This window comes from Phacochoerus africanus, chromosome 2 (assembly GCF_016906955.1).
Source record: "Phacochoerus africanus isolate WHEZ1 chromosome 2, ROS_Pafr_v1, whole genome shotgun sequence".
Lineage (NCBI taxonomy): Eukaryota > Metazoa > Chordata > Mammalia > Artiodactyla > Suidae > Phacochoerus > Phacochoerus africanus.
Genome location: NC_062545.1, coordinates 130,457,422 through 130,469,428, shown reverse-complemented (window position 1 = coordinate 130,469,428; position 12,007 = coordinate 130,457,422). Strand labels below are relative to the sequence as shown.

At 38.9% G+C, this 12,007-nt stretch overlaps 1 protein-coding gene across 5 annotated transcripts in view; it reads right to left on the bottom strand.

The window, feature by feature from the left end:
- The window catches only part of TTBK2 (tau tubulin kinase 2), a 149,964-nt gene that overhangs the window by 82,685 nt on the left and 55,272 nt on the right, over positions 1-12,007 (bottom strand). For 4 of the 5 annotated variants that reach the window (XM_047766568.1, XM_047766569.1, XM_047766573.1 and 1 more), the window contains one exon: positions 3,827-3,900. The exons of the other annotated variant lie outside the window; for it this stretch is intronic. In XM_047766568.1, the coding sequence (XP_047622524.1) occupies positions 3,827-3,900 (74 nt within the window). The remainder of the gene's footprint in view (positions 1-3,826; positions 3,901-12,007) is intronic. 5 annotated transcript variants of the gene reach the window in all.

Sequence of the window (12,007 nt, the reverse complement as noted above, 5' to 3'; positions counted from 1 at the left end):
TGAAGGATCTGAGCCACATCTTTGACCTACACCATAGCTCACGGCAATGCCGGATCCTTAAGCCACTAAGTGAGGGCAGGGATGGAACCCTCGACCTCACGGATACTAGTTGGGTTTGTTACTGCTGAGACACAATGGGAACTTCCAGGATATGCAAACTTCTGCATGACAAATGACTCTGTTTTTATCAGTGACAATGCAAACAACAATAAAAAGGAAAACTTAAAAAAAAAACCCAAAAAAACTGTAAGAAAGAATCTATAGTTTGAAAGAGGCTTAAGAGATATACAGCCACCAAATACAATGTATGAACCCTGTTAGCAACCAGATTCAAGTAAGACAAATACAAAAAAATAAAAGAGAAATTCCCTTGTGGCCCAGTGGGTCAATGATGTGGCTTGTCTCTGTGGCAGGGCTGGTTCAATTCCTGGCCCAGTGCAATGGATTAAGGATCCAGTGTTGCTGCAGCTGTGACCTACGTCACAGCTGTGGCTCAGATTCAATCCCTGGCCCAGGAACTTCCATATGTGGCAGACATGGCTGAAAAAAAAAAGAGAGAGAGATACAATAAAGGCTATCTTAAGATTGACTTGATATTGATGCTATTATTAATATATTACTGTGTATTGTGGTTAGCAATGGGAAAAAAGAATCTTTGATTCTTAAAAACATATATTGATATACTTAGAGATAAAATATGCCTTAGATTTGCTTTGAAATCATCTGGAGAAGGAGAGGAAAGGGAGAGTACACCTCAAACAAGACTGGCCTTGTTGAGGTTCCTCACAAAACTAATTATACAACTACCATATAATCCAGCCATCCCACTCCTGGGCATATATCCAGACAAAACTACAATTCAAAAAGATACATACACCCATATGTTCATAGCAGCACTATTCAGAATAGCCAAGACATGGAAACAACCTAAATGTCCATCCACAGATGAACAGATTAATAAGACGGGGCACATATATAAAACGGAATTCTACTCCACAATAAAAAAGAACAAAATAATGCCAATTTTCAGCAACATGGATGCAACTAGAAATTCTCATACTAAATGAAATAGGTGAAAAAGAGAAAGACAAATACCATATGGTATCACTTATATGTGGGATATAAAATACGGCACAAATGAACCTATCTACAAAAGAGAAACAGACCTGCAGACATGGAGTAGAGACTTGTGATTGCCAAGGAGGAGTGGGGAAGGTGTGGGATGGACTGGGAGTTTGAGGTTAGTAGATGCCAACTATCACATTTAGAATGAATAAGCAATAAGGTACTACTGGATAACATAGGAAACTATATCTAGTCTCTTGGGACTGGCCATGATGGAAGATAATATAAGAAAGGGAAGGTATATATATGTATAACTGGGTCACTCGGCTGTACAGCAGAAATTGGCACAGCATTGTAAACCAACTATACTTTATAAATTAAAGGATCTGGTGTTGCCATGAGCTGTGGTCTAAGTCACAGACGTGGCTCAGATCTGGTGTTGCTGTGGCTGTGGTGTAGGCCAGCGGCTACAGCTCTGATTCGACCCCTAGCCTGGGAACTTCCATATGCCATGGGTATGGCCCTAAAAAGATAAATTTTAAAAATTTCTAGAAGTTCCTATTGTGGCTCAGCAGTAATGAACCCAACTAGTATCCATGAGGATGCAGGTTCAATCCCTGGCCTCACTCGGTGGGTTAAGTATCTGGTGTTGCTGTGAGCTGTGGTGTTAGGTCACAGATGTGGCTTGGATCTGGCACTGCTATGGCTGTGGCTCAGGCCAGCTGATGCAGCTCCGATTCAACCCCTAGCCTGGGAATGTCCATATGCTGCAGGTGCAGCCCTAAAAAGAAAAAAAAATTTTGAATGACAAAAAAGAATAATGAGAGTTTTTAGAAGAAATCAGAAATGTCAGTGGGAAGCTGAGTCTGAGCATATAAATTTTATCAAAATACATGGGGGAAACCTAGTAGTTATCTTCAATATGTCAAATAAGAGAGAGAACCCTTTAGTAGTTATATCAGCTTTGGTCTTGTCCCAAATCAAGTCAACCATAACTACAGAGATGGGGGGTTAATGATGGGTTAATTATCTTATGACAGGAAAAAAATATATAGCATATAAAGTCAAATGGAAAGGTTATTGAATGAGTCCACAGGAGTCTGCTAAAGGTTATAAAAGCCACCATTATCTGATACTCACCACCCTCTCTTTTCCCAGACTAAAGAGCCTTTCCATTTCCAGAAAGTAAGATTAGGTAAGTGCAAATAAAACTAAAATGAGCATATGCAAGACTAAGAGAAACTACAGACTGAAAGAGCTCCTGTCCATATTCTCCAGTCAGTAGGAGCCTAATGACAAAAGGAATTTTCTCTTATTGTGCCAACAATACTGGCCTCAGGCTTCCATCAAGCCCTAACTCCCATCAAGTCAGTCAGTCTCCAGCAAACCACAAACCTTCTTGAACTTAAGCTTCTTTGTTTGCAAAATGGGGATTAAACATGTTCTGTCCTCTTCAAGGGATATAGTAAGGATCAAATAAGATGCATGATAAAGCCAAAAGAAAATAATACATATCATATGAAAAGTTACATTATTATTGGCTAAAGTGAGAGGAAGCAAGGTCCATATTAATGATCTAAAAAGGTACAGGGATAGCTGCTTCGAAAAACAGAACTATGCTGGCTCAAGGGTAGTGAGTCTCATGGCTCAAAGACTTTAAGGCTACAGTGTACAGAGAGATTAGTATCTATAGATCTAAATCAAACACTGAAGAATAGTAGAGGGAAACAAGAAAAGCCTCTGATGATAAAACGAAGCATTTAGGTTCAGATCCATAGTAGTGAAATCACTACCATGTAGTTACGTTGAAAGAAAATAAATAACCAAACACCCAAAGATGCTAAAGATGAAGGGAAACCCTGAGAACTTTAAATCAGGCAGCAAGGGGAACCAGGGCTTTTACACTTTGATGGTGACTACAGGTTCAGAGCTGTGTGTGCGTGTGCGCGCGCGCGTATGTGTGCGTGCGCGTCCGCACGGCGCGCACACTCAGAGGAAAGACACTGTCAGAGAGAATGCAGTAATTTCCCTCTTCTCCTTACTGCAGCCATTACCCCAATGTTCCCTTTCTGAATTTCTTTTCTCTGCTACCTCAACCCAACTCCACTTGCTATCTAAAGGATAAAGAATAGTGATGTTAATGATGACGAGAGAAAGATGAATGGCATTTCTCCCCTACTTCATCTTATGCTTAAATTTTCAAGCAAAGTTGATATTTACAAAAATGAAAAACTAGAGTCTTTAAGGTAAAGAAGGGTGGGGAAGGAAGGGATGGGGATAGGGTAAGACTCACGTTATAACTAGCAATCCATGTGGGGATTAAAAACTACAATGACGACAATCAATGAAGATATGGATTAACTAAAATAGTTGACAAGGACAATCCTTCCATCTTTGGAAAAATCTGTTATCAAGTCTGTTTAAATAAAGTTCCATCTGCACAGTATAAACTATCCTGATACCAAGAATACCTAATATTATTTGAATCTACCATAATTAGGTGCTTTGACCAAAACTGGACAATTTTTTTTTTCTTTTTCGGCCACACTCATGGCATATGGAAGTTCCTGGGCCAGGGATCGAATCCAAGCGGAGCTGCAACCTACTCCACAGCCCCAGCAATGCCAGATCCTTAACCCACTGCACCTGGCCAGGAACTGAACAGGTGCCTCCACAGAGACAAGCCAGATCATTAACCCACTGCACCACAGCAGAATTCCAAAACTGGACAATTCTAAGATACATTTTCAGAGTAACCTACCTGCAACTGCATCACCACATAGTTGAATCGATCATTCCTCCCACAGCCAATAAATCTACAAACATGGTCTTTCCCTGGATAAAAGAAAGAAAGAAAAAAGAAGAAAACAGTGGAAAGGGTTATACTATGGTTTCTTTTCTTAAAAACAAATACCTTGTTTTTCTTTATAGTATTTTATCATTGAATATAAAGGGACCTGTCTTAAGAACCTTAAGGACAGGAGATTTGTATTATTCAAATTTTCTACCCATTTCCCCCCATATCCTACATTGCTCCTTATGTAGTGACATAAATGTCTACTAAATGAATAAACAAATGAATTAAAGAACAAGTGAATAATAATTTACTTAGGAAGGAAAGAAGTATGAGGTCATATCAGATCACCTTGCCCAGACATGATAAATATGAAAGCACAGAAGAACAAAAAATAAGAACTTGTTAGGAATACAAATCTTGAATTTTATATATGGCCTGCCATTCTCCATTATATGTCTCAGTGAGTCATTGCCTTTCTGGCCCTCACTGACTTATACTTGCTGAATGGCATTTAACCTGAGCTGCATATCTGAAATCCAAGTACGTGCTAAGTGGCAACGGTACAGAGGGAAGCAGAGGTGGAGCAGAGAGAGATCTAAGGTCCTATCCCTGATTCAACAAAAGTAAACCAAAGTCTTAAAAGAGGATCGGGACTGGTTGATACCAGGGCCAGAAGAGGACATCTGGCTGGAAGGAGAGAGAACAGAATAAGATGATGCTGGATAAACAGGCAAGTACCAGATGATGGAGGAGTTAAAGTGATGGAGGAGTTTGATTCTGGGGCTTTTATGCTTATCCTTTTCTTTCTTTCTTTACTTTTTTTTTTTTTTTTTGCTTTTTAGGGCCACACCCGAGGCATATAGAGGTTCCCAGGCTAGGGGTCAAATCGGCTGTGTGCCACAGCCACACGGGATCCTAGCTGAGTCTGTGACCTACACCACAGCTCATGGCAACGCCAGCACCCCAATCCACTGAGCAAGGCCAGGGATCAAACCCAAATTCTCATGGACACTAGTCCGATTCGTTTCTGCTATGCCACCACAGGAACTTTTATATTTATCCATTATGCCAGAAATAAACGAAACCAATTTTAAAGTCAAGTAACACCTTGTCAATAAATATTAAAATTAAAAGGTAAATAAAGATTATGACAAAACACAGACAAGAAGACCTACTGTGTGCCAAGTGCTAAAGTAGGCACTAAGAATACAAGATAAATTACATAAGATCCATGCCCTCAAGGAATTCACAGCCCAGATATATCAACAAAAATTGTAATACATTATGATGAACTCTATATTACAGACAAATTGCTGTGGATACACAGATGATAAGAAAATTTTGTTTATGAGGCTTTCCATGAGTTAAATCACTAGATTTTTTTTTTCTTTCTTTTTTTTTCTGGCAGCACCTATGGCATATGGTCCTGGGGCACAGACTGAATCCATGCTACAGCAGTGACTCCAGCTGCTGCAGTGACAATGCCAGGTCCTTGATCCGCTGCACAAGGGAACTCCTAAATCACAAGATTTTAAGTATATAAGAAGAGCATTCTAAGAGACAGACACCCACAGAGTGTGAAGGATCCAAGCATATATGAAAGGTGATTAATAAAATTAACAGGCTAAAGGCGGGATAAGGGTTAAAAGGTAGGCCAAGGTAGGGGCATGCTGAGACAAGAAAAGTACACTCAAGTCTTGCATACCACATAAAGGAATGCAGTTTTACTCATTATTAGATAATGAGTGGCAGCTTGGGGTGGGATCTGGTTCAAAGGTTTTTCAAGCATGAGAGCCACATGATTTGGCTTGTGTTTTGGAAAGGTAATGCTGTTCACCATTAGATGCTGATTTATGGAAGAAATGAGAGGCAGGGAGATCAATTAGGAAGTTAATATGGTACACCAGGTAAAAGCTGGAAGAAGGTTCAAATTAAAGCACTCAGAGTGAGAATTTAAACAGGAAAGATTTCAAATTAAGCTTTAAGAGACAGATTATGGAAGAGGGAGAAGAAAGTGAAGGAAGGCTTTTAGGTTAAGCTAAGTGGATGAAGTAAACTGCATTAATATAAACCAAGACAGGATCCAGCATATCTTTTTTCAAATTCTAACACAATCTCATCAGAATCTACCCTCAAAAGGATCCGGGATATCTTCACTGTTCCATACTCTAACACAATCACATAAGCTTCTAATCTCAGAAAGATGTAGCCCATCCTCACTGTTTCAAATTCTGACTTAAACACATCAAAATCTACCCTCAAAAGGATGCAGCACACCCTCACTGTCCCATAGTCTGAAATAATCACATAAGCATCTACCCTCAGAAGGATCCAGCTCATCCTTAATGTTACATACTGTAACACAAACAAGCATCTAATCTCAGAACGATTTATCCCATTTTAACTGTTCAAAATTCTAACACAGAGTTTTCCCTCAGAAGGATCCAGTAAAAAATATACGCATGCGAGAACTCGTGTGTGTGTGTGTGTGTGCGTGTATATATTAACCAAGAGAAGAGGAGAGGGTTTGGGGACTTTGCATAGGACATGCCAGCTGTGTTAGAAATTTAGGGGTTGGAGTTCCCATCATGGTTCAGTAGTTAACGAATCCAACTAAGAACCATGAGGTTGCCGGTTCGATCCCTGGCCTTGCTCAGTGGGTTAAGGATCCGGCGTTGCCGTGAGCTATGGCGTAGGTTGCAGACGTGGCTCAGATCCCGCGTTGCTGTGGCTGTGGTGTACGCTGGCAGCTGAAGCTCTGATTCGACCCCTAGCCTGGGAACCTCCATATGCTGCGGGAGAGGCCCAAGAAATGGCATAAAAAAAAAAAAAGAAAGAAAGAAAGAAAGAAAAAGAAATTTAGGGGTAGAATTTAACAAGGGTCAACTATAGAAAGGTGTCAACTATAGAAAGATCTTTGGATTTTCAGTGGAGGTTGAGTTGATTGCCCAGATAAGATGGGTAGTTTGAGAGAACTGGATCGATGCCAGGATACCAACACATCAGGGAAAGAAAAAGGAACTGGTGAAGGAGACTAAGAAGGAAATGGGAAGCCCAAGGAGTCTTGTACCTCATAACTTCCATACTTCCTGTGAAGAATTAAGCAAAATAATCTCAAAAATGAGCAGAGCAGGGTGGGTTATGCTTGAAGAGAATGTCAGTAATTCAAAATAACTGCGGCAGAGAAATAGAAAGAGAGAGAACCAGGTTCCCAAGTATGGAGTAAGAAGTGAGCCCTGGAGTTCCCATCATGGTGCAGAGCAAACAAATCCAACTAGGAACCATGAAGTTGGAGGTTCGATCCCTGGCCTCAATCAGAGGGTTAAGGATCCGGCGTTGCTGTAAGCTGTGGTATAGGTCACAGATGCAGCTTGGATCCTGCATTGTGGTGGCTGTGTTGTAGGCCAGCAGCTGCAGCTCCAATTGGACCCCTAGCCTGGGAACCTCCATATGCCACAGGTGAGGCCCTAAAAAGCAAAAATAAAATAAAATTTAAAAAAATAAAAAAGAAGTGAGCCCTAATAAATTGTCATTCAGATAAGAATCCTGAGTACAATCCAGATACCAAAACTATAACAATCTTTGTGGTAAATTAGGTACTCGACTAGGTCATATCTAACTGGTAAGCAACTAAAAAACAAACGTTCCTACACTATGTGCTATTAGGTCTGATCATGACTCTCCATTCACAAAAATAGTTGTTCAACTTCGCACACAATAAGATTAGAGGTGAGGTCTAGAAATACTTCAAAAACAACTCAAATTTCTTAGGACAACCATTTTATAAACTTTTATGCACTCCCAGTACAAAAGACAGCTAAGTAATCTCAATGACACTCCAGACTAAGGTTATTTTATACAGAAGTGATGTCAAATCCAAGCCAACCTCTCATTTTATTCCTATCTGATTAATTTTAATAGGTTTTTACAACTGTACATAAATGGCACCAGTACATATGTATGAACTTAATTTCAGCATCTTGAGGCTACACTGTCTATGTCTGCTTGTCTGATGCCTAGACTCTAAGTACTTCAAGAGAAGCTCTGCACAGGATACATACTAAATGAATGATGAATGAATAAATATTTTACAATAGCGTATTAAAACATTATTAACATGCCACAAAACTCACTCACTTCAAGTGTAAAATTCAACAGCTTTTAGTATATTCATAAAGTTGGACAACCATGACCACAATCAATATTAAAACATATTCATCAGCCCTACCCACTCCACCAAAAAACCCATAATAATTACTGTCCTCCCCACTCCCCACTCCTAATTCACCCAACCCTATGTACCACTAATCTACTTTCTCTCTCTAGAGATTTGCCCATTCTGAACATGTCATAGCAATGGAGTCACACAATAAGTGGTATTTTGCGACTGGCTTCTTTCACTTAGCATAATTTATTCAAAGCTCATCCACGTTTTAGCACGTGTATTTCATTTCTTTTCAGTCTTGATAATATTCCACTGCAAGGATCTGCCACGTTTTAACCATTTATTGTCCCTTTGGGCTGTTTACACCTTTTATTGTTATGAAAAATGCTGCTATGAACTTTCATATACAAGTTTTTAAGTGGACATGTTTTTATTTCTCTTGGGTATTTAACTGGGAATACAACTGCTGGTCATATGGTAACTACATGTTTAATCTTAAGCAGTCCATAGGAACCTCTGGTTTGTTTTTCAAAGGAGCTGCAGTTTCATATTCCTACCAGCAACATGAGGGTTCTAATTTCTCCATATTCTCACCAATTCTTGTTATCATTTATATCTTTTTAATTATAGCCATCCCAGAGGGAATTAAGTGGTATCTCATACTTTTAAGTTATATTTCCGTAATAACTAATGATGTCAAGCATCTTTTCATGTGCTTATTGGCCATTTGGGGAAGTGTCTGTTCAGATCCTTTGCTGATTTTTCAATTGGGTTATCTCTTTATTATTGAGTTATAAAAGTTTTTTATATATATTCAAGATAAAGTCCCTTATCAGATGTATGATTTGCAAATATTTTTTCCTATTCTGTGGCAAGTTGTCTAGTCACTTTCTTGATGGTGATTTTTGAAGCACTATAGTATTTAAATCTGATGAAGTACAATTTATTTATTTTTCATTTTGTTGCTCTGTGGTTTTGGTGTCATACCTAAGAAACCATGGTCTAATCCAAGGTTATGAAGATTTCTTTTTGTTCTCTTAAATTTCTTTTAACTTTTTACACAATTTTTAAAGGTTACACTCCATTTACAGTTATTACAAAATATTGACTATATTCATTTTGTAGCCTACCTTACACTCAATAATTTGTACCTCCCACCCCAATATTCCCCATCCCACTGGTAAGTACCAGTTTGTTCTTCATATCTGTGAGACTGCTTCTTTTCTGTTATTGTATTCACTAGTTTGTTGTATTTTTTAGATTCTGTACATAAATGATACCATAGAGTAATTACCTTTCTCTGACTTATTTCACTAAGCATAACGCCCTTCAAGTCCATCCATGTCGCTGTAAATGGCAAAATTTTATTCTTTTTTATGGTTAATACTCCGTGTGTGTGTGTGTGTGTTTGTGTAAACATCTTCTTTACACATTCATCTGGTTGGTAGACACTTAGGCTGAGTCCATGCCTTGGTTATTATAAACACTGCTTTTCAAATTAGTGTTTCTGGGTTTTAGGGGATATATACCCAGGTGTGGAACTGCTGGGTCACATGGTAGGTCTATGGTCAGTTTTTTGAGGAATCGCCATACTGTTTTCCTCAGTGGCTGTACCAATTTACATTCCCAACAGTGCACAAGGGTTCCCTTTTCTCCATATCCTCCCCAACGTTTGTTAATTGTGCTCTTTTTGATGACTGCCATTCTGACAGGTGTGAGGTGATACCTCATCGTGGTTTTGAATTCCATTTCCCCGATGATTAGCGATATTGAGCATCTATTCATGTGCCAATTTGCCATCTGCATTTTCTCTTTGGAAAAAAAGGTCTATTCAGTTCTTCTGCCCATTTTTTAAATTGGGTTGTTTGATTTTCTGTTGAGTTGTATGAGCTATTTGTTTATACGTGTTGGATATTAATCCCTTGTCTGTCACATCATTTGCAAATACTTTTTCCATTCAATAGGTTGTCTTATGTTTTGTCAATGGTTTCCTTTGCTGTGCAAAAGCCTTTATGTTTAACTAGTTCCCATTTGTTTATTTTTGCTTTTATTTCCTTTATTTTAGGAGACAGATCCCCCAAAATATTGCTGTGATTTATGCTAAAGAGTGTTCTGCCTAAGTTTTCCTCTAGGAGTTTTACAGTATCTGGTCTTACACTTAGGTCTTTAATCTATTTTGAGTTTATTTTTCTATATGGTGCTAGAGAATATTCTAATTTCATTCTTTTACATTAGCTGTCCAGTTTTCCCAGCACCACTTACTGAAAAGATGTTTTTTTCTCCATATATTTTTGTCTTGTTTGTCACAGATTAACAGTAATGTCGTGAAGACATACATCTACGCATTCTTCTAAGAGTTTTATACGTTTAGGCCTTTGAGCCATTTTGAGTAAATTTTTATATATGATGTCAGGTAAATATCCAACTTTATTCTTTGCATATGTGTAACTGTCTTAGAAAGACACACTCCTCTTGTGTTTCTCCTTTATTCTCATTCCTCTACCATACTCACAACACTTCTCATACCAGAAGCGTGGTCTTTCCATACATCAAGCTATTCTCCTAGATACCAGCTAAATGTCCTATTATTAAATTCAATTCTTACACTGTCTTCCTGGAGTTTGCATCAGATGCCCAGAAGGTAAGAGCTCAGAGTAAGATGGCCCCCACTTCAGATGTCAATCACAAACTCTAGATTGTCATCTGTACTTCTAATTAACCAGCTATAAATTGGGGTTCCCATCATCACCCCCTTCTTGAGTTTGAACTTACTAGAATGGCTTTCAGAATTCACCTATGTTCACCAGTTTATTCCAAAGGATAGATATGAACAAACAAATTTAGAGATGCAAAGGGCAAGGAAAGGGGCACAGAGTTTCCATGTTCTTTCCTATTACTCCACTCTCCCAGCACCTCCACATGTTCACCAACTCAGAAGCTTTCCAAACCCCACAATTTTAAAATTTTTGTCGAGGCTTCATCCCTGAGGCATGATTGATCATTAACTCAATCTCCAACCCCTGCACACTAGAGGATAGGAGGTAGGGCTGAAAGTTCTGAACTTCTAATCGTGGTTTAGTCTTTCTGGCAACCTACCACCATCCTAAAGCTATGCAGGAGCCCACCAAGAGTTGCTTCATTAAAACAAAAGACATTCCTATAACCAAGGAAGTTCTAAGGGATTTAGGAGCTCTGTGTCAAGAACCAGGGTTCTGACCAAATGTCATCTAAGACCAAATATTGGAACAATAAATGAACCTAGTACTTTTTTTTTTTTTTGCTTTTTTAGGACCGCACCCACAGCATGAGGAGGTTCCCAGGCTAGGGGTCTAATCAGAGCTACAGCTGCTGACCTACGCCACAGCCACAGCAATGCCAGATTCGAGCTTCGCCTGCGACCTCATGGTTCCTAGTTGGATTCATTTTTGCTGTGCCACAATAGGAATTCCTTGAACTTTTTTTGTTAAATTTATTCCTAAGTATTTTATTCTTTTTGTTGCTATTACCTGTTAGTTTCATTTTTGGATTGTTCATTGCTAATATCTAGTAATACAAATGATTTTTGTATATTAATCTTATATCCTTCAATCTGATGGAAATTATTAGTACAGAGGTTTTTTTTTTTTTTTTTTTTTTTAGTGTATTCCCTAGGATTTTCTAGATATAAGATCAAGTTATCTGCAAATAGAAAAGTTTTACTGGGAATTTACACTGTGGGTCAGCAAGTTAAGGACCTGGCATTGTCTCTGTAAGGATGTGCATTATTACATCCCTGGCCTCGCTCAGTGAGTTAAGGATCTGGCATTGCCACAAAGCTGTGGTGTAGGCCATAGATGTGGCTCAGATCTGGTATTGTCATGGCTGTGGTGCAGACTGCAGCTGCAGCTGCAGCTGCAATTAGACCTCTAGCCCAGGAATTCCCATATGGCACAGGAGTGGCTGTAAAAAGAGGAAAAAAGGAGTTTAACTTTTTTCCAATC